The 24,825-nt window shown below is 26.7% G+C and overlaps 1 protein-coding gene across 1 annotated transcript in view; it reads left to right on the top strand.

The window, feature by feature from the left end:
• The window catches only part of LOC135958956 (protein snakeskin), a 42,580-nt gene extending 25,858 nt beyond the window's left edge, over positions 1-16,722 (top strand). The window contains exons 2-4 of the mRNA XM_065509904.1: positions 15,324-15,441; positions 15,507-15,726; positions 16,404-16,722. Coding sequence (XP_065365976.1) covers positions 15,324-15,441; positions 15,507-15,726; positions 16,404-16,467 — 402 coding nt within the window. The 3' untranslated portion in view covers positions 16,468-16,722. The remainder of the gene's footprint in view (positions 1-15,323; positions 15,442-15,506; positions 15,727-16,403) is intronic.
• Positions 16,723-24,825: the final 8,103 nt, after the last annotated feature.

The following is a 24,825-nucleotide window of genomic DNA, read 5'->3' as shown; positions in this document are numbered from 1 at the left end:
CTTTTTTTTCAAAATTAATCCCATGCACCAAAAAAAAAAATAGTAAATTGTTTAAATAAATTATTTTTTGTTAATAAAATCTTCAAAATAATACAAAAATATAATTTTGAAAATTTTGAAAAAAGTACTTTTTGGGTACTTTTTTCAAAATTTATCTTTTTCTCATAAATTTTTCTCTTTTTATGAAAAGAACCCTTAAACTAAGCAAAATTACTAAAATCTTTAAAAGGGTACAAAAAAATACCTTTCAAAATTACAAAATAAAAGTACTTTTTTTTTAAAAAATTTTATAAATTTTTCTCTTTTTATGATAAGAACCCAATATTAAAAAAGACTAAGCCAAAGTACTAAATAATACCAAGCACTTCTTTGGTACTTTGTTTAAATTACAATATTTTCTTGGGATTTTCGCATTTCTTGTATATAATATAAACAAAAATTAGTTAGATAGACTATAAAAGCAGAAAAGTACTTTTTGGGTACTTTTTGAAAAATAATTTTTTTCTTCTGAATTCTACTTTTTTATGTCAAGACTAAAAATTAGCTTAAACTAAGCAAAAGTACTTAATTACAAAAGGTACTTTTTTTGGTACTTTTTTTAATTTTCACTATTTTCGTAGTATTTTGTCATTTCTTCATGCATATAAACAAATATTACTTAGAGATATGAAAAAAGCAGAAAAGTACCTTTAAGCGAAATTACAAATAAAAGGTACTCTTTGGATACTTTTTTTAAAACACAATTTTATTTCTTAATTTTACTTGTTTTATGTAAAGACCCCAAAATTGTCATAAACATAGAAGAAGTACTAAATAATAAAAAGTACTTTTATGATACTTTTTTTTTTGAATTACCATATTTTTTTTTAGACTTTTTAGTAAAAATAAAGATACTATTTTTGAAATTCCATTTTTTCATATTAATTTTTTATGCAAATATTCCAAAATTACCAAAAACTAAACAAAAGTACTAAATAATAAAAAGTACATTTTTTGGTACTTTTTTAAATTTTGCATTTCTTTTTTTTACGTTTGTTATAATATTATTCCTACCTTCATTTTCTAGGCCTTACAATATGTAATTAAATCTTAAAACTAAACAATTATTGTTCTCTCAGTGGAGAATCATATTTGGAAAATTAGATGAGTGGTAAATCATTACTTGAAGCCAATAATAAAATTACATAAAAGTATTGAAAAAAAGAAAGAACTTTTTATTAAGTTAAATTGTAAAAAATATATACTTTTTGTTTAATGTTTTATATTAAATTAAAAATAAAAGTACTTTTTTCAAATTCTATTTTCTTCTTAACAATTTAACTTTATTTATGAAAATAATTATTAAATTTACCATAATTTAGCAAAAATACTAAATAATAAAAAAGTACTTTTTTGGTACTTTTTTTAAAGTTTGCTTTTATTAAAGTTGTTAAGTTGTTATAAAAATAAAAGGTACATTTTTGTTAATTTTTATTTTAAATTAAAAATAAAAGTACTATTTTTCAAATTCTAATTTTTGTATATCAATTTTATTTTTAATGCAAATAAACCAAAAATTGCCATAAAATGAGAAAAAGTTTTTAAAAATAAAAAGGTACCAAAAATGTACTTTTTTAAATTTATATAAAATATGAAAAAATTACACTAAAGTTGTAAAAAAAACTGCAAACTACTTTTTCTTAAGCGAAGTTATTAAAAAAATAAAAGGTACTTTTTCCCTACTTTTTATATTAAATTAAACATAAAAGTACTTTTTCCTAATTCCAATTAGTTCTTATCAATGTTAGTTTTTTATGAAAATAAACTAAAAGTTACCATAATTTAAGCAAAAGTACTAAATAATAAAAAGTACTTTATTGGTACTTTTTTCTAAATTTCGCAATTCTTAATGTACATAACCAAAAATTACATAAATGTACTTTTAATTAAGCAAAATTTTATGAAAATAAAACAATTTGTTGGTAAATTCTTTTCAAAATTCAAAGTTTTTGGTGCAAATAACCAAAAATTTCATTAAAATACTTTTTTATCTTGATAAAGTGTGTAAAAAATTCGTTACAGTCAAATTATAAGAACCTTTATTTTGCTTATTTAAATTATTTTGTATGTAGGCCATTATTTGTGTACATATGTATATTATTTATTTGATGCTGTCACATTGACAGATTAATTGCTATTCCATACAAATATTTAATCAATTAAACAATTATTTGTTTGCAACACTTACGTCAATGTTCTTTATTCTCCTAAATGAATATAATAATTAGACAAACATTTAAAAAGTAATAGAAATAGAAAAACACAAAAATACCATAATACACACCTTATCTTATGATAATTATATTTAGTACTTTTAGTTATTTTTAATAGACAAATAACTGACATTGTCGCTAATGTCAATATCATTATGGCCCTTGTCTGTTTTCTATCATCATCATTAACGTTTACCAGATAACTCCATCATCATTAACAAGGATAATGTGATGTTTGATAATGAGTTTACAAATGCTTATATTAACCTTTAACTTATGACGTGAAAATTATAATTTTTGCAAACAATTTTACTTTAAAAAACATTTTTTCGTTAATATTTGCTTTTTAACAATAAGATACAACAATTTCAATTTAAAAAAATTAAAAAAGGAAAGCAAAATGTTATTTGAAACAAAAATGCAGGCACTTTATTTCGCAAGCCTTTTTGATAAAACTTTAAAAAAATGAAGAGAGGGTGTAAAATTTACCACCACCTCATAAGTTAAAGGTTAAAGAAATCAGCTACCCAAGGCGAATTCATACAAGGTGGTGTCAGTTCTACAAAAACAACGATTGGTCTTAACAAATGTCAAAAAAACAAAATGAAAAATTAAACAAATGAGTATTTAAACTTAATATAGTGTAGATAATTGAATAGTGAGGGCTTTACTTATTTATGTAAACAATAAATATTTTGCTAATAAGCTTAGAATATGTAGATATTTAAATATAAAAACAAGCTTTGACAGTTGTTAGAACCAAAAAGCGAAAAAAAAAATTATCAGCTGTTTGACTGACTCCACCTTGTATAAATTCCCCTTGCAGCTACCGTTACTAGTAGTTGGCGGGAAATTGGATAAATATTAAGGGAATTCAAGGGTTTAACCGATGTTGTAACAAAGAGAGCAAATTCTAAGAATCTTTAAAATAAATTTATGTTTTCTAAGCAATTTTATAAATAATGAAGACATTTTCCTATGTCAAAATGGTTCAAATGTTTCCACATTAATCACACAACTTGTTGTTATTACTTCCTACTCTCCCTGAATACCCCTATTGATACACTTTTACTCTCTGTTTATTTTATGACACATAAACAATAAACATAAATACTTTTTTATACAACTCTGTTTAGTAACGGTTAATATTTGTAATGTAATTACACACACTGTCATTATTCGATTAAGTGATATAGAAACTGTAAATGGGAAAATGTTTAGAAAATTACACTATTGGTAATAATAAAAATGTCTAATAAAGTAAATGGTAGTAGAAATATAAACAAAAAAAACTATTTATTTACTCTTGTCTTGAATGAGAATACAACATTGTTGTTATTGATACAACAATAACACAACAAACACCTTTATTGTCTTGAACAATAAATTGGTCAAATAACAATTACAACATCCACCCCTTCTTTTCTTGGCCAGATTGTAGCTGGTAATGGATTTTTATTGTTACTAATTTGTTATGGGGTTAATAATGGTGAATAGAATACAAAAATTATTAACATTATTATTAAATTACTATTGAGATTGTGTAGCTGATAATAGAAATATTAAATAAAATTGTTTAATTCCTCATTAATTTAACTTTTGTTATGAAAATAACCTAAAATTACCATAAACTAAGCAAAAGTACATAATTATAAAAGGTACTTTTTAAATTACAATATTTTCTTAGGATTTTTACCTTTCTCAATGTATATAAACACAAATTACCTAAAGAAAAGTAAGTTAAATTAATAAAAAAAATTAATATTAAAAATTTAACAATTTTATTAAAATTTAAAAATAAAAGTACGTATTTTAATTCAATTATTTTTTATAAATTTTAATTGTTCTAATGCAAATAACTTTAAAATTATATTAAACTAAACAAAAGTACTAAATAATAAAAAGTTCTTTTTAAAAATTTAGAATTTTATAAGTGTACCAAAAGTTACCATAATTTGAGCAAAAGTATTAAATAATAAAAAGTACTTATTTGGTACTTTTGTATTTTCTAAGTGCAAATAACCCATAAATTACCATAGTTTGAGCAAAGGTATTAAATAATAAAAAGTACTTTTTCGAAATTTTGCATTTTCTAAGTGCAAAATTTGATCAAAAGTACTAAAAATAAAAAGTATTTTAATTTTTTGATACTTTTTTTTTAAAAAAAATTTTACATTTAAAAAAAAGTACTTTTTGTTAAGTGAAATTGTTAAATAAGATGTATTTTTTGCTACTTTTTTATTTCCAATTAAAATTAAAAGTATTCTTTTCTAAATTCCAATTTTTCTTATCAATTTTAATATTTCTTTAACCAAAAATTAGCTTAATTTGAGCAAAAGTAAATGATAAAAATTATTTTTTGCTACTTTTTCGAAATTTTGCATTTTATAAATTCAAATAGTTACCATAATTTGAGCAAAAATAATAATAATAAAAAATATTGAAATTTTTTTAAATTTTGCATTTTCAAAAAAGTACGTTTTATTAACTGAAGTTCCTACATAAAGGTAGTTTTTGCTACTTTTTTATTTTGCAATTAAAAATAAAAGTATATCTTTTCTTATCAATTTTAATTTTTCCTAATGCAAATAATCTAAAAATTAGCATAATTTGCGCAAAAGTACTAAATAATAAAAAGTACTTTTTTGGTACTTTTTCTAAATTTTGTATTTTCTTAATGTAATTAATCAAAAATTTTATAAAAGCACTTCTTATTAAGTGAAATTGCCAAATTAAAGGTACTTTTTTATTTAAAATTAAAAATAAAATTATTCTTTTTGAAATACCATTATTTTTTTAAAAAGTGTATTTTAAAAAAGTACCAAACCTATGCTTTCGCACTCGAGTTCCAAATAAAACCATGTTAGTCAATTTTTGTATGCCAAATGTTTAAAATTTTATCGGTTTTACTCCTAAAGGGTTCGAATTTTCAAATAGTACCAAATTTATATTTAGTACTGGACTGGTATGGGTGTTGTTGTATCACACAGTAGTGCTACTCTTTTATATATATTGTTAACCTTTTCAAAACGCTGGTTTATTTCCTTTAAATAAACCGGATACTTTTGATTGCAAATAAAAGCCGTTTAGTAGTTTGAAAATTGTAACAACTCTTTATTTATTTAAAATGTACAACAACAGAATTAAATAGTCACTCAATGTTTTTTTATACACGTTTATAAATTCACAGAAATACAGACACTTTATAATGTATACGAATTCACTTGAATACAGCACACTTTAAGGCACTCAGTTGATGTTTATTCAAATAGCGTCTCTGATAAACTCTCTCACGACTGCAACCTCTGCCACTATTTATAACACTGCCATCTGCACTCTAGATTGTTCTTTAACTGTCAACGTTCGAATATTCTAGATCATGCGCCATCTGTGGTGTACTTTCTACAATGTTCTTTAACTGAATATTCGAATTCAAACAGCGTTGCCAACTTACGATCAATGGTCAACTGAAAGCTTTTATTTAATAATGCCCACAGATATGTTACAGTTTGCAATTACAGCACTGTTATTTGAAAGCATTATGCTACTTTTAAATCAGCCCTTAAAATCGTTATATTTGAATTCAAGTACAATTTCGTAACAATATATTCCCAGTTTTTAAATAAAAAAATGCTTACAAATTAATACATACATAGCACAATAGCACTTAAAATTTGAGATTATGAAGCAAATTGACTGTCAAATGATGAAATGTCAAGAATTGAGCTGTCATCTTTGACAACAGTACCTAACTCTTAACATGTATATGTAGCGCCCTACACTCTTGAACAACGAATTTTGATTGGGAAAATTTACTACTAAAAATATAAATTTTTTTGGCAACTAAAGATCAAGCTAGCAATTTTCATATTCACATAGCTGATCTCATTTAAACAATTGAGTTCAATAAATTTGTTGAACTCATTTGTTTATTTGTTTATTAATTTATTTAATTATTTATTAATTTCTCCATTGTGTGTTTTGTTTTTTTTATTATTTTAAAATTAAGAAAAGGGAACATTGACACCACCCTCATAATTGTTTAATCAATTAATTTTACATTTGGCTGCTGTTGCTATATATTGTTAACAGTACACAGCTACTGGCATCCATAAACAATTTCATTTATTTTTAAATAAATATAATTGAAAAACATCAATTTATTGTAAATATTGTTGAGTAAATATTTAATCTGCAGCTTGTTTTCTTTTTATAAAAATACTCTGCTGTTATATTTAATTTATAATTTTCTTTTGCTTTTATTTACGAGTATCTTTTGTATTAAACAAATAATATTGTTGTTAATAAATTAAATAAATTAAATAATTTTGTTAACAATAGTTGGGGTTTTTGACAATTTGCATTAAATGATAAGAACCTGCAAACGCCACTTATTCTTAAAATTTAATATTTTATTGTCTAGAGTTGGTTAGTTGTCTTTTATTTGAATTATTACCTATTGTCAATTCATTATTATTTGTTTTTCTATTTCATTATTATTACAATTGTTTTTGTTTTGTTTGTTTTATGATGAATTAATTTTGATATCTCTGATTCTATATCTATATCGTCACATCGCAAGTAGTTGAGTTTTTTTTTTTGTTAAATTTATTATTAAAATTATATTAAATAAATAATTGTTAGGGCAAAATCGTATTGTTTTCGAACATCAAATCAATTGCTAACTGCTGTTTAAAATGTTTATCTTGTAATAAATTAATAAAATTGTGAAAATATTTATGAACTTCAGCAAATGACAGTTTGAAGATTCTTTTTTTTAAATTTAATTTAAAGCCTAAACTATGTAAAATGATTAGCAAAAGAAATAATGGATGGTTTCAAAGAAACTTAAAGAATATTTCTTAAACAAGATAAGTTTTTCTTTAGGAATATTTTATAAATTTCACAGCCCAGATAAATATTAAAATATTGACATATGTCAAAATGACCAACCACCCCATAATTATTACAAATTCATGTTTATCGAATGAAAATTCGAAAAATTTTTATAAAACAAGTAACAGAGCCATATTCGGCTGTGCCGATTCAACAAATTATACTTTAAAATACAAATATTTAAATATTTTTAGATAAAGAAAATTATAAAAATATTTTCAAAATTTTTTAGTGAAACATTTTTTCTTCACTCAAGTATGCTACTTTTTTAGATTTTCTTTCATATGTCATGCTGTGAATTTTTCAAGAGCATGGCATGACATGACAATGTTTGTTGTGACATTTATCGCCATGTTAAACAATTCAAGCATCAGTTACCATTCACAGGCATCACTTGTTTGGAAAACAAAAGAAAAATCTTAATAAATTATAATTGGGAATAGTCATGTCAATCACTACAACTCAATACAAAATATTTTTAAAACAATATATTGCTTAATATCCCCTAAGCAATAGATTGTTTTAAACATATTCAATAAAATCTGCAAGATTTCAAATTCAAATTATCTTAAATAATTTGTCAAGTATTCTTTTCATAATAAAACTCAGTATTCATGACTTCACTCATAATCTTTTTCTCCCACTTAAAATGATTTAAATATTTATTTTGGGAAATAACTTTTTTGTCTAATTGGATTCTATTCATTAAATTAATAGAATAACCAAAATAAAATAGTTTTTGTATGCATTGTTTATTACACTAATGCCAGCGATTATGATGTTAATTATGGTGGGTTATACTATGTCTATGATGATGTAAGCTTGGAATTGGGATGGTGATTAAAACAACTGGTCACATACATATTTGTGTAGTGTGAAACAAGCCATACAATTCAATTAAAATAATCATCATTAGGCTCATAGAAGTAAAAAGAAATAATTTTTTATATTCAATCTAGAGTATGTAGAAAAGTATGAAGTCATACTTAAATTAAGATATAAATAAAATATGTAAATAAAACAAGCCATAAATGAGTTCATATACAAATTAAATCAAATTGAATACTGGTGGTTTAATATGATAAGGAATGTGTATATATTTGCAAATAAAGTAAAACCAATAAAATTTATAATATTACCAAGTAATAAGCAAAATTACATTAATACAGGGTGTTTCAATAGGGACTTTCGAACTTTGACAGTTGATAGCGGCCATATTCGCCAATTTTAAGAGATGAATGGATACGCCATAGCATGGGGAAAATGTTTTCAAAATTGAATCAATCGAAAGAAGAACAATTACTACTCAATTTTATGTATATCAAACAAAAATTTAAAATTTTGTGAAAATGAGCGAATTCACTTAATTGTGTATAAATTCGAAAAGAATCAATCGATTTTTATTTATGCTATTACATGTGGCTTTACGATAAAATAATAATTCTTTACAATTTCTGGCGTTTTCGATTTTTCATGATTTTTTTAAAACAAAAAAACTAATATTTTGTGAAAATGAGCGAATTCACTTAATTGTGAATAAATTCGAAAAGAATCCATCGATTTTTATGATCGATGTCTTATTTTATTCCTATTACATGTGGCTTTGCGATAAAGCAATAAATCTAAACAATTTCTATCGTTTTCGATTTTTCATGATTTTTTTAAAACAAAAAATAAAAATTTTGTGAAAATGAGCGAATTTACTTAATTGTGAATAAATTTGAAAAGAATCAATCGATTTTTATTATCGATATCTTATTTTATTCCTATTACATGTGGCTTTGCGATAAAGCAATAAATCTAAACAATTTATATCGTTTTAGATGTTTCATGATTTTTTTTAAAACAAACAAATTTGCTATTTTGCTTCAATTTGTTATTATAACTCGGAAACTACTGAGCCGATTTAAACGAAATATATATAAGAAAATTTATGCACAGCATGGACAAAATGTTTTCAAAATTTAATCAATCGAAAGAAGATTCGATATATACTCAATTTTATGTATATCAAACAAAAAACTAAAATTTTGTGAAAATGAGCGAATTTACTAAATTGTGTATAAATTCGAAAAGAATCCATCGAGTTTTATGATCGATATTTCATTTTGTTCCTATTACATGTGGCTTTACGATAAAATAATAATTCTTTACAATTTCTGGCGTTTTCGATTTTTCATGATTTTTTTAAAACAAAAAAAATTTCTATTTTCACGTAAAAAATATTTTTTTTGCTTAAATTTTTTATTATAACTCGGAAACTACTGAGCCGATTGAAACGAAATATATATAAGAAAATTTATGCACAGCATGGACAAAATGTTTTCAAAATTTAATCAATCGAAAGAAGAACATTAACTACTCAATTTTATGTATATCAAACAAAAAACTAAAATTTTGTGAAAATGAGCGAATTCACTTAATTGTGTATAAATTCGAAAAGAATCCATCGATTTTTATGATCGATATTTCAATTTGTTCCTATTACATGTGGCTTTGTGATAAAGCAATAAATCTGAACAATTTCTGGCGTTTTCGATTTTTCATGATTTTTTGAAAACAAAAAAATTAATTTTGTGAAAATGAGCGAATTCACTTAATTATGAATAAATTCGAAAAGAATCAATCGATATTTATGATCGATATTTTTTTCCTATTACATGTGGCTTTGCGATAAAGTAATAAATCTTTACAATTTCTGGCGTTTTCGATTTTTCATGATTTTTTTAAAACAAAAAATTAAAATTTTGTGAAAATGAGCGAATTTACTTAATTGTGAATAAATTCCAAAAGAATCCATCGATTTTTATGATCGATATCTCATTTTCTTGCTATTACATGTGGCTTTGCGATAAAGCAATAAATCTAAACAATTTCTGCCGTCTTCGATTTTTCATGATTTTTTTAAAACAAAAAAATTTGCTATTTTCACGTAAAAAATATATTTTTTGCTTCGATTTGTTATTATAACTCGGAAACTACTGAGCCGATTTAAACGCAATATATATAAAAAAAATTGTACACAGCATGGACAAAATGTTTTCAAAATTTAATCAATCGAAAGAAGAACATTAACTACTCAATTTTATGTATATCAAACCAAAAAACTAAAATTTTGTGAAAATGAGCGAATTTACTTAATTGTGAATAAATTCGAAAAGAATCAATCGATTTTTATGATCGATATCTTATTTTATTCCTATTACATGTGGCTTTGCGATAAAGCAATAAATCTGAACAATTTCTGGCTTTTCGATTTTTCATGATTTTTTTAAAACAAAAAAATTAATTTTGTGAAAATGAGCGAATTCACTTAATTGTGAATAAATTCGAAAAGAATCAATCGATATTTATGATCGATATCTTATTTGATTCCTATTATACGTGGCTTTGCGATAAAGTAATAAATCTTTACAATTTTAGGAGTTTTCGATTTTTCATGATTTTTTTAAAACAAAAAATTAAAATTTTGTGAAAATTAGCAAATTCACTTAATTGTGAATAAATTCGAAAATAATCAATCGATTTTTATGATGGATATCTTATTTTATTCCTATTACATGTGGCTTTGTGATAAAGCAATAAATCCAAACAATTTATATCGTTTACGATTTTTCATGATTTTTTTAAAACAAACAAATTTGGTATTTTTACGTAAAAAATATATTTGTTTGCTTCAATTTGTTATTATAACTCCGAAACTACTGAGCCGATTGAAACGCATGAAATAAACGGATTAAAGGTTATGTAAATCTTAACTGTTATCTGTTTATTTTAGTAACATCGGACTCACCCATTTTGAGTTATAATTAATTATGTGGAGAAACGTCTAAAAAAAATTCATAATTTTACTTAACTTTTTTTTAAAAAACCTCTCTATAGGTTTTAAAATTTGGACTATATTTTTCGATTTTATATACAAATACAAATACAATATGTATTAGTATATTGTTTATATATATATATGTATAAAAATGAAATGGTCCATGTATGTAATGGCATCACATGAGAACGGCTGGAGCGATTTGGATGATTTTTTTTATTCAATTCGAAATTTTCAGGAGATGTTTTGTAAAGAAAAAAAATTGGAAATTTTTTTTTGAGTGCAGTCAACTGTAATAAAAAAGCCCCCTAAAGTATGCAGTACAAATTTAGATATTTTATTGCAAATAAATAAGAACAGGCAGGTGTATGTGGGTTGGAGAAACTTGAAGAACTAACATTAGTAAATACTACCGGGCGAAGCCGGGACGGTCAACTAGTTGTTAATAATTCCCAAATAGTTTATGTGAATTTTAATAAAAGCCATCTGTGATAAACATAAACAAGGGGAGGCTAGAATCGAAGTCCCGATATACTTATACTTTGCTCCCGTCCTAATACCGTAGCTACGCGTAGTTAGCCGACCGAGAGCCGAAGCATTGTACTCATTAGCTATTCATAGCCAATAAGTTGTAGTTAGCCGATGTGAGCTGAGTAGGGATTGCATTCCTGAGCCAATAATTATTCTTTAGCCGACCGAGAACCGAAGCATTTATTTCGTCGGATTATACTCAGTAGGTAGTGCTAATTTATAGACCCAACGAATTCATCTCATTGGAATGCATCAGTTGCATTTACTTTATAATAATAAATCGTTAGCCGACCGAGACCGAGAAACATATTCCGAAGATACCAAACAGATCTGTGGTAAAGAAGATTTCAAAGGAAGCAGACCTTTGATGAACCTGGACAGACTTGGCATATCCCGGATGGAAACAGAAACTGCATCACACATAAATTATATTTTTCACTTACTTTCGAATTGTAAAATACACAAATGTACGTTATAAATCAGTGGTCGGCATAAATAGTTTATGACACATTAGTAAAATATTTATAAAATTAATTTTTTGTTTGAATTTTTGATGTACAATCTCCAGTTTGTTTCCATTTTTTAAATGTTAACCAGTTTCGCTCACTTGTTTACAACTGAATAGTCTCTTGCATTTGGCCATTGACGGCTTTGAGTGCCGACCACTGTCATATATTTAAGTAGTATGAATAGTTTCCAAAAAATTATTGTTTTAAATAGTTGTTTCTCTATAAATAAATGTGAAATAAATATGCCAAAGATGTTTATGCCAATTTTCCATTATTTCCTTTGTATACGAAATTGGGTTGGGCTTTTCCTTCAATAAAACGCCTTCAATAAATGTTTATTTAATGCTACGTGCTGGTATTTTTGTCATACTTATAATTTATGATGCATTTTTATTAATTGTATATTTGTTTTATTAATTTATTTATGCCACACGTAATTACCACCAGTTAATATAGAATAAATTATAAATAGGTTTGTCATTGACTTCTCCAAAATAAATATAAAATTAATATAAATGGTTTAGTTGAGTGTTCCAAATTTCCCGGAGATTTCTCTCGAGATTTTTTATACCCCTCACCATGAGTGGATAAGCTTGTCATTCCATTTGTAGTTTCTACAATTTACATATGCGACCCCATAAAGCAGGCGCGGATCCAGATCAACCTATTTCACCCCCTCTGGATCCGCGCCTGCCATAAAGTATATATATTCTGGATCGTTATAGATAGCGAAATCGATGTAGCTACCCAAAAGCCTTCTAAGTGTTATAGCTAAGTTCACAATTTAAGAATCCTTGCCTTATTGCTATAGAATTAGTTCTTAGTTAATTCTCATTCCATTCCATGGTAGTGAAATCTTTAGCTAATGGTGGTCTGTAATTGCCATTGGGATTAATTTCAGAACAGGCATTTGGAAGAATATTATGGCTACTATATTTTAATTATTTTGTAATGAATTTGAATTAAGGAAAACAAGAAGGAATTAATTCCTAGATGAAATAATTCAATACGTTTGGAGTACTAAGGAATTAACTTCAGAAATTAATGCGTGATTAATGCTTTAATGGAATTGTTAAGAGAATATATTTAATTTGTTTATAAATATTGAATTAAGAATTAATTCTTTCGAACCGGAAAACAATTTCCAAATTTATGTATGAAAATCTCTCAGGTTTCAAAAAAATGTTTGAGTAATTTTCATTTTTTTTTTGAATTCTCAAAATTGATGGCAAGGGTACGTAACCAAAACGCCACACGATTTAAGTAAGTCCCTAGTCGACCTATATCTTCATATAGGAAGCTGGAACGCTTAAAAGACTTCACGATATGAGTTTTAATTGGTACTCCACCAGTAACGAAGAGTTTTAATGGTCTCCACCAGGGTTTATCAAATTAAAAGACACGCGGTTGGTGCAAACGACGTAAAACAGGAACCGTTATACAAAGCGTTACATCACACACGTGCCAGAGTGAGACGCAAAATTGTCGAAGGCAAAAAAACTAAAACGGGCCTGATTGCACTTAAAAAATAATTGCAATGACGCGCGAGTTGTTAATCAACCCAGACCTACTTTACGACTGGAGTAATTTTCATCACAAAACATCAGCTGGTTTCAGTAATATGGCAATCACAAATTATACAGATATGAATCAGCTGGTTTCAATAGAAAAATAACAAAAGAAAATGTCAAATGGTGTCAAAATATATTTCTCAGTAGTTGCCTATTGAAAATTGTATTTTTTCTCTAGATCTGCAAATCACAACCATTTGACAACTGTCATTTGTGTCATATCTGTAATAATCTGTGATGGCAATAGAAAACAAATAAAAGAAAATTTCAAAATGGTTGCGGTTTGGAAAGAGGGACAAATATAACACACTCGTTGCCTATTGAAAATTATATTTTTTCTTTCGCTCTGCAAATCACAACCATAGATACATTGTTGTACTTAGAACGTCGAAATGAACAAAAATACGGTTAGATATTACTTTATCGACTCATAATGGGTTAGTTCTGTGCCGAAGCTGTTAATTAATCTGTGACAGATATGAATCAGCTGGTTCCACTAATATGACAATAAAAAAACAAAAGAAAATCTCATAATGCTTGTGGTTTGCAAAGAGGGACAAATATATATCACACTCGTTGCCTATTGAAAATTGTATTTTATCTCTCGCTCTGCAAACCACAAGCATTGAAAAGTGGCTGTAAAACGTCAAAATTTGGTTTGTTCATGAACGAACAACTTCAATTGAATAATTCAGTCAAATGAACAGTGTGAAGTTAGTTCTTCAGTGTTCTGGTTCCTTTATTGTTCTTTTTATTATTTTTGTTTGTTTGACATCTATTTGATATTTTGAAAGCTTAACTACTGTTCTATCAATATTTCAAACTTTCCTTAAATGTTTAAAGATCTTTTTTGTAGTCCTCTATGATCAACTAACTCTCTCACTCTTACTTTGTGGCGTAAAAATGTTTTACAAAATCTCTCTTTCCTCTGTGTAAGCGTCCCTAAATTAAAATAAAATTTTTCTAATAAAAAAAAATGATTTCTATATCCTACAATCCCTTTAGATTTTTACCATAACTTGTATAATTTTAATAGAATGTGTATCCGATCACTCGTACACCAGTCAGGCCATGTTAATCTGTGGCACTCTCAGTGGTTATCTGATCATCTGTACTTCACTTTCAATTGGTAATATTAGAAATAAGTTTATTTTCAATTGCAAACATTTTGATTTATAATTTTTCTAGGTGAACTTTTGGATACCTCAGTCGATAAGCGTCTCACTTGCCTTTTCAATTTGGCCGGCTGTGTGTTGTTTATAGCCACGGGAGCTGTTATAATTGGTCAATGGTCACCGGAATATTTAAGAAATAAAGATAGAAATTCAATAATATTTGCTGGCTCTTTGGCCATTATCAATGGTTTTATGTTTATTATAGAAATGTTTGTGGTTTTAAGAAGTTGAAAAAAGAAATGGAATAAATAAAGGCAGTTTTAAAGAAATGTTTTGAAAAATAAAAGGAATAATTAATTGGTTTAAATATAGGCAAAGAAATTCTTTATGTATTATAAGGTTTTAAGAACTTTAGATTGATTGTTCTGTTTAACCACACATTCTGATGCTGTTTATTAAGAAATAATAGATTTCTGATTACTTTTAGAAATGATCACACCCAAAAGTATCAAAACTAGCTGGGGAAAGATGTATTTAAACAGTATTGTAGAAGATTTTTATAAAATTTCCTATTTATATAAACTAAAATTTGTATTAACTTATTTTCATTTCTCTCTGATTTCCAGGTCATTGCCATTGTCTGCATTATCTTGTGGGAAACCAATGGTAAATTCTCCGAGAATGCCTTGATTGTCTGCGGTACCATGGGTGGTTTCACCATTATCTGTGGTGTTCTCTTGCTGGGTATGTTAAAAAATTTACTTAGACTCTATAAGAAATCTTCTAATTTGTTTTATTTGCTCCTTTAGGACACATTATCAATTCTATGGTGGAAAAACGCTTAAACGGTTTGTTCTCCATTATCGGCTGTGTATTGTTCGTCATCTCCGGCGCCTTGATCATTGATCAATGGCACGATAAATCTGATCTGTTGTTCAAAGAGAGCAAACGTAATGGTTTGGCTGCCGGCTCTTTGATGATCATTAATGGTGCTGTCTTCTTAATGGACACTATTTCCATTTTCAGAACGTAAATTTCTTCTACAAAAACTCAAAAAACATGTTTAAGAACTAAGAATCCTCAGATTAATTAATGTTTTTAATGTCATAAAATTTGTTTATTTTTTTTCTATCTCTCTCCATTTTTTTTATAAATAGCATATAAGTTTTTAAAACAAAAGAAAAACCAAATCTCTACATTCCCATTTTCATTATTGTTTAATGTATTTTTTCCCCCCTATCCTAATCTTCCTTAAACCTAATTTCCTAGTCTTTTTGATTTAAAAACTTAAGTTTATTTTCTTTAAAACATTTGTATTTTATGCTTTTATTTACAAAAGAAAAAGAAAAGAGTTTGTATTTATTATAAATATTATTATTGTTCTTCTTAAAAAAATATGTATAAATATTTTGCTTCATAATAAAAAAACGTTTTTTACTGTCTGTTTAAATTTTACAACCAATTGTTTAATGGGTGGTGTTTTGAATTTCCTTTAAAGGATACAAAAAGGCTTTTTGTTTTGCTTGGTAACAGGCTGTGTTTTTGTGTGTATTTCTCTTACCTCATCCCCCCAAAAGAGTGATCCTGTAAAAATGTAAATGTTTATTTTTGTGTGCCAATATGTATGTGTTTCATAATTGTTTAATTAAGTTTAATTTGTTTATTTTGGTCTTTGAAAATATTTAATTTTTATTTAATTTTTCTAGCCGCGCTGAAATACCTGTCATTAAGGAAGTCAGTAAAAATAAATTGGAAATAAATCGCTACTGAGTACTCTAGGTTGCCTTCATTTGGACTGCTGAGCAAAATATTTTCTAATTTATTTATAAAATGTCTTTAATTTGTATGTTCAACATTAGTTTTATGTTTTAATTTTACTTTATGTTCATAGATTTGTAGTTTTAAGTCAAACGAAGTGTGATATTTTAATTTTAATTATTAGTTTTTATTTATTTATAGTTTATAATTTGAAAGTATTTAAATTAGCCAATAAATGTATTCATGATATTGAAACTGTTAACTAAATCGCTTAAAATTTATTGTACACAAACTAAACAATGGAAACTTGGATTTTTCCCACAATAGTTTTTAAAAAACTTGCTGTATTTTTAAAAAAGAATCATAACTTAAATAAGTTCATAATTTCTTTATTTCATTTTCAAAATCAAATTAAATTTAATGATTTTAAAGAATTATAATTAATTCCTTTGTATATCAAATGTATTGAATTCATTCCTTTGAGAATTCATGCTTTTTAGAAATATATAATTTTTGTTCAATTCAAATCTGTTACAAAACAACGATTGGAAATCATAAATTCTTAATTCAGTTTTCAAAATTTTATTTTATCTCAAAAGCTTTATACAATTCTTTGAGATAAATAATAAAGTTCTTCAAGGACAAATAATAAAATAATTATCGATTAATTCAATAGTTTGTATGCTCTCCTGAAAAATTTGGAAACTCCACTTAAGTTGTTTTGTCAAAAGTCCATAGAAATAATTCATAGGCTTAATTCCTTTGTACCTCAAATGAATTGAGTTAATTGCTTTGAGAATTAATTCTTTATAGACGGGGGGTTATCATAAAATCCAATCGTTGTCGGAATCGGTTTTGAAAACGACAAAAAAAGTACATTGGTCTCCTAATTTCATTGCGATCGGTCCATAATTGTTCATTGCTTCCATTTAAGGGTCACTTCCGAAAATCACTCACAAAAAAAAAATATTGATATCTTAAAAGGTTCAAGATCATACAAAATTTATAAAAAAAATCGGAACTAATATACAGGCCTGTCACAGAATTCCATTCCGATCGAAAGTAGAATTAATTCCGTTTATTTCTTCTTCAGAAAAAGTAAAACGAAAATTTCTTTTGGAATGAAACCACTTTCAGTTTTCAACGTGGAATTGATATTTCTTTGTAATTATTTATTTTTCTAAAATTTTTAATCAATTTCTGTAGGAAAAACTTTACTTTTGCTTTAATATAAAAAACGCTGTTGCAATTAAAATCAGAAATACAGAATTATTAAACATTTTTGGAATATAAATTACACGGAATCTGAAGAACCTAAAACAAAATCTTATTGAAATCTTACTGCCTAATTCGATTCGAAAGGAAATCTTTTCAAATTACAATATATTTAGCACACATTTTCGTTTTCGGATTGAGTTACGCAGTAACCGCCCTGATAGACCCAAATGTTCTTACATCAATGGCATTATAATTTTTATAAGTTTTTCTTTTCAAATACCAAAATTCCTAAACTGGGGAAAATGTGTTCCAAAAACTGAGTTTTTTTATAAAAGTGCCCACTGTTACGTTATTTACCATGTGATAGTAAGAAAACTTATTTTTTTTTCTTAAATTGGCCAAGTTTTGATTAGTCTGACCCAAATTTTACTTTACACGCTTTTGCATTAATTTCTCCTTCAGGGTGATATAAAAATTGTATATAGTCCCGAAGAATTTTTTTTCTATAAAAATGTAAGGCCCAAGGTGGCGTGCAATTTTGCTAATTATGCGTAAAGACCTTTAGTTACAACTTTGGTGTCTAAAATTTTCCGGGAAAAAATTTCCTAGAATATTTTAATCCTTAAATGTCCTTTTAAATAGGACTTTTATCGATATTCTCAAAAAGGGGTCAAAATGAACCCTAAAGAGAAGAGCTAGAGGGTTAAGATCTTCCAAAAAAATTATGCCCATAAAATTCCATAATGTAACTCTGACAATAAGAATGCTCTCACACATTAACTTACACCTTTTTTTTGGAGTTACTATAATGCTCGCTTCGACCAAAAAATTAAAACTTTGACTCACTGTAAAAAAAACTCAGACTAGCTGGACTTTAAGTTTATTCTACAAAAATTATCTACTCAACATGCCCTTTCTAAAATGCTGTTGAATAGTGTAATTATTAATGATAAATTATTTTGCTTTGGAAACATTCGATTGATTTCCGAACATAATACATTCACATTAAATTCTAATAATGGTACATTTAAATTCATATTTGGATTCGTTAATATTTAAAAATAACTGCACACAATATATAAAGTAAGTAAACTTTAAAATAGTACAGCATACTTTAAGGAGCAATTAAAGTACTATTAACATTGCTGTTACACATACATACATTAGTGGCTGTTAAACAAAACTCTAGTTAACAGTGCACAGTATAAATAGCACTTCATGCAACAGTTAGACTTTTTTTTAATTTAAGCTACATTATTTTTCGATCATAAACAATTTTATATTGAATATACAGGTAGGCCTCCAATTGCCTGGCAATTGTTCTCTATTATACTCTATTATTATTGATTTTATAAAGCATCCTGTAAAAACAATAAAAATGTAGTTACGCCCGTTTGCATTTAAGGCGACGATATATACTTTAAGTAAACTTATTTTATTTGTACTTCTAAAAACCTACTTAAAATTAAAGTAAAGTAAAAAAAACTCAACTAAAAAAAATATTTCTTACCGAAATTGAAGGAAAAAATTTCAATTAAAAAAACAAAATATTCTAATACATAAAAGAGATCAAAACATAATATAAAATTCATAAAAATTAACGAAGTTTTCAAAAAAGAAATATGTTATTCGCTTGTGTTTTTTTCATTTCTTGTTGTTTGTTGCCGCATTATATAAAAATCGTGTAAAAAAAGTCGCGTATTTGAAAAAATGGTTGCTAATTTGAGTTCGCGTTATATCGAATTCGCGTAAATAAAGTACCGCGTAAATGGAGGCTTACCTGTATATAGTAAATATTCAAAGTATGGATATTTATACAGTGAGAGACAATACAATGGAAGCTTTTTTGCAAAATTATTATCCGTGATTTCAGTTTTCGAAAACCTTACCAAATTTTCAAAACCTTAACGTGTTTTGAAGTGATCGTAAAATACGAAATCAAAATTATACCTCGAGGAAGCTTTAACAGATGAGGTTATAAGGGAATGGCTAAATATTTCATAGCAGACGATTGAGGAGGATGCAGGAGTAATTAAAAAACATGGTTTATTCAAAAAAATTCTTAGTCCCTACAAGGGCAGGAACATTTTTGTAAATATGAAACCTAAGTTACCATTGTTTTGTATTGTCAACCACTGTATAATCATATAAATTAAATTAATTCATTTTGTAACAGCTCATATTTTAGTTCTCATTGGTAAAGACATACTGTGCACAGTATTTGTCTTTGATACAAAACAACTACATTCTTATTTAAATAATTTATAATTCTTAATATGGAATTTCCCATTTTATTTAACAGCTAACAGAAGAATTAAATATGCTGCGGCATTAGTAATTCGTTGTCAATTGAAAGTAATTATATTTATTTTATGTTTTTTTTATTATTATTATAATAATAATTTATCTAAGAGTTTTTTCCAAATAAAATTGCTAATGCAAATTTATGATCGAACATTTATTTGCACGTTCAGCAGCAGTTAGTTTATGTATGCGAATATAAAAGATAAGATTTTAATTATTTTATTAATTGTAATAAAGACTAGAAAAAAAAGAAGTCGGAATTTCTTTTGCTATAGCCACCAAGTGAGAATATTCTTTTTTTGTAGCATGTTCAATTAAAATATTAAAATATTTATTACAGAGTTTGGCAGTACTTAATTCGTTTCCAACGATTCTCCTATAGATTACTTCTCATGTTTAAAAATAAACATTTAAAGTGACCACACTCTAGATTACTTAGAGACACTAAAGTGACAATTGACTTCAAGCTAGATTACCTTGTAATACAAAGAACACATACGTGTCAAATAAGCCAAAATATATCAATGGGAGTTAGCCAAGTGATGAGACATTAGTGACAATTGCTGTATACGAGGGATTCCATGACTACTTGCTTAACATCTGGCAATACATTCTCATAAATTAGATTATTTTACAACAGACTTAGGGTTTTGGTTCAAACCTTTATTGTTTTCCTAATTAAAAGAATAATTTTCAATGTGACCATAAAGCAGTGCTCGGCATCAAGAGAACATATTGTTACGAAATTGTACTTGAATTCAAATATAACGATTTTAACGGTTGATTTAAAAGTAGCCTAATGCTTTCAAATAACAGTGCTGTAATAGCAAACTGTAACATATCTGTGGGCATTATTAACATTGAATAAAAGCTTTCAGTTGACCATTGATCGTAAGTTGGCAACGCTGTTTGCTGCGACCGTATATTCGAATTCGAATATTCAGTTAATGAACATTGTAGAAATAGAGCTTTCTAGATGGTAATGCAGTGTTATAAATAGTGGCAGAGGTTGCAGTCGTGAGTGAGTTTATCAGAGACGATATTCGAATAAACATCAACTGAGTGCCTTAAAGTGTGCTGTATTTTCAAGTGAATTCGTGTACATTATAAAGTGTCTGTCTTCTGAGAATTTATAAACGTGTATAAAAAAAAACATTGAGTGACTATTTAATTATGTTGTTGTACATTTTAAATAAATAAAGAGTTGTTACAATTTTCAAACTTCTAAACGGCTTTTATTTGCAATCAAAAGTATCCGGTTTATTTAAAGGAAATAAACAAACGTTTTGAAAAGGTTAAAACGTAACAATATATTTTAATAACTTTTTATAGACTTTCTATCTCTATTGAAATCTATCTAGCGATTTATTGTGATTTTTATTGCTTTTATTAATAATTTTTATAAACTTCTTTCACATTCCTGTTGTTTAATGGTAAATAACCAATCATATTCGCCCACTGATGTCTATGATTTTCGAACACTGGTCATAAAATCATTTCAACGTTTTTAATGTGCGTAATTAAGGATATTTAGAAGAAAGTTTAGTACTTGTTGCTGCCATTTACAATACATATGTTTAATAATAATAATTGCAATTTCTTTTAATAGACATTAAAGTGTTTATTAAGCAGCTTAAAAGTAATTACTAAAAATAAGCAAGAGCATAAAAAGTTATTATTCATAGTAGTAAAATACCACTTCTTTGATGTTGGCGTTTTGTAGCCACCATCAATTATTAGGGGTATATGAGAAAGTCTAATAAAAATTTATGTATGTAAAACAGGCATTAGTAAATCTCGTACACAGAGAAAACAGATTCGTAGTGGCAACCAAATATGTTACCAATGGAATGATTCGGTTGTACACATACAATTCATTGGTTCTAGCAATTAAAATCGTTAATAAGAAAGAACTTTGGTTGAAGAAACCAAACTTTTGTTTCACCTTCTAAGATTTTGTAGCTACAACTGTAAAATTCGGTCACCAAGGCAGAATCATTCGATTGGGAAAAAATTAGGTTGCTACTACGAATCTGTTTTCTCTGTATAGTTATTCTCCGAGCTCCTCAGTAGTTTAACTAATGTTATTAGGTATGAAAATCAGATAAAGTAATTAAAAAAGGAAGAAATTATAGTAACATTTGGCTGGACATAAAGGAAGCTTCAACGTACTCCCTTGACTAAAACTCATGGTGCTGGTTTTGAGGCAGAATAAGTTATCGACCTTCATTATTCATTTATTCAGTGGATGAATTTTGCATATGGGCAATTCCATATCATCGTACGTGACATTTGTACGCCTATAGAGTGTAATATATTTTACAAAAATAAGAGTATCTGAAAAATAATTTGGTCTTTATGTTCCATTCAGAGGGTACTATATTTTAAAATAATAAAAAGTTCTTTCGAAATATTGTTGTCCAAAATATTGAGCGAAATGAGGGTATATCGTACGTGACATTTGGGGGAACTAGTTTTGGGAAAAGGTTTCCTGATGATCTGGCCTAAGCAACCAGTGAACAATAACAACAATAAATGTCAGTGAATTTATCAATAATTGGGAAATTTAGCACAATTCTTACTATGATATTAATTTTGTATTCCCGTATAACTCTTAAATATTTTTCCTTTACAATCCGTCATATTTAAATAAAAACAATCTTTGGATGATTTTATAATAAATAAAATTCAATATCGTACGTGACATAACGTACGTGACAGATTTTTCTCTTATAATAAAACAATATATTGTTACGTTTTAACCTTTTTAAAACGCTGGTTTATTTCCTTTAAATAAACCGGATACTTTTGATTGCAAATAAAAGCCGTTTAGTAGTTTAAAAATTGTAACAACTCTTTATTTATTTAAAATGTACAACAACAGAACAATGTTTTTTTATACACGTTTATAAATTCGCAGAAATACAGACACATTTTATAATGTACACGAATTCACTTGAAAAACACAGCACTCAGTTGATGTTTATTCGAAAAGCGTCTCTGATAAACTCACTAACGGCTGCAAGCTCTGCCACTATTTATAACACTGCCATCTGCACTCTAGATTTCTCTTTAACTGTCTAGAGGTTTCTAATACATACGCCATCTGTGGTGTACTTTCTACAATGTTCTTTAACTAAATATTCGAATTCGAATATAAAGTCGCAGCAAACAGCGTTGCCAACTTACGATCAATGGTCAACCGAAAGCTTTTATTCAATGTTAATAATGCCCACAGATATATTACAGTTTTCTATTACAGCACTGATATTTGAAAGCATTCTGCTACTTTTAAATCAGCCGTTAAAATCGTTACATTTGAATTCAAGTACAATTTCGTAACAATATATTCTGTAAATACAAAAGCTAAAAAAAATAATAGAAAATATACATTCGGTTTCAATAAACAATTTGACAATAGCAAAAAACAATCAGAGTCAAATTCATTTCATACTACAAGCTAATTGGTAGCCTAGTTTTCGCCGCAATTTTAGCCTAAAAAATACCTAAAACATTAACAAACTAAATAAATCAGTTTAATCTATTATTTTTGTCTTTAAAATGATCTAAATACTTTCACATAGTAAAATTTTATTATTTTCTTCTATTCAAATCATCTTGAAAAAAGTTTCAAGGGTTTTTGTTTTTTCAGTCGTGGTAGCGATTCTCGTGAATTTGCCCACATACCTTTGACTTCAAATAACACCATACAAATAAATTCAATGGTATTAAATCACACGATCAAGGGGCCAATTATGATTTCCGATACAAAATGAAATTACTCCCTTTTTCTCCATTTTTACTAACCTTTAACTGTCAGCTGTCAAACAATTAGTTTTGATTGGCAACACTTTACTGCACAAATGGCGGCAAATTCAAATATTGAGTGAAGTTTGGGAGCATGAACTTTATAAAAGGAACTTCCTGTCAGATCACCCGCTATTAAAGCACAAATAAGTTTTTATATCTTTAAGGGCCATTATTACAACTTGCCTTTAATTTCGAAATAGTAAAAGTTAACGTTAAGGGTATCTTTTTCTATTTCTTAAAGTTAACTTTTACTATTTCGAACTTAAAGGCAAGTTGTAATAATGGCCCTAAGAAATATAGGGAGTTTAGGTCTAAAATTGCCTCTGAATGCTAATTAAAATCATAATCTTCTAACTTATTTATAGATAAATGCAATTACAATTTATCAGTCTCAATAATTTTAAACAAATCATTAAAACACAATTAAAATTAATTACATTTTTTTGTATGTTTGTAGTACATTATTATTCATTAAAACATTTCCTTTAATTTCCTTCATACACATTCTTATCTCTGTCCTTTAGCCATATTTAATGTCATATGTCCAGTCAGTAAGTAGTATCTTTTGTTTGTTTACATTCATAAATCTGTTAACTTAATATATTTCTGCTTAAAACTAAAAGATTCTAAAACTTCGTGGGAGATTTCTGCAGAAATCCAGACCAGTCTTTATTAAATTCAAAACAATAACAAAAATAGAAAAATGAGAAAAAAGCAACAGAAAAATAATAAAAACAAAGCAGTAAATTAAGCCACAACAAACACCCCTCTTGTTATATACAAACATATATGTATTTATTTACGTACATATATTTTTATATAGGCAAAGTACATAAATAGAGACAAGATATTTACTCTCTTTCTTAATCTTACGCTCTAGCACTGTTATTAAATTAGGCTCCATTAAGAAAAAAATCATTAATTTTTAAAATATTTTCTATTATTTGTAGTGTTTGTGTTTGGATTTATTTAAAAATAACCGTAAGTATGTAAGTAAAACTTAAGAGCATGAATAGAGACAGACTCCCCATGTTAAAT

This window comes from Calliphora vicina, chromosome 4 (genome assembly GCF_958450345.1).
Source record: "Calliphora vicina chromosome 4, idCalVici1.1, whole genome shotgun sequence".
Taxonomy (NCBI): Eukaryota; Metazoa; Arthropoda; class Insecta; order Diptera; family Calliphoridae; genus Calliphora; species Calliphora vicina.
The sequence above is the reverse complement of the archived record's forward strand: the minus strand, read 5'-3'. Positions and strand labels throughout refer to the sequence as shown.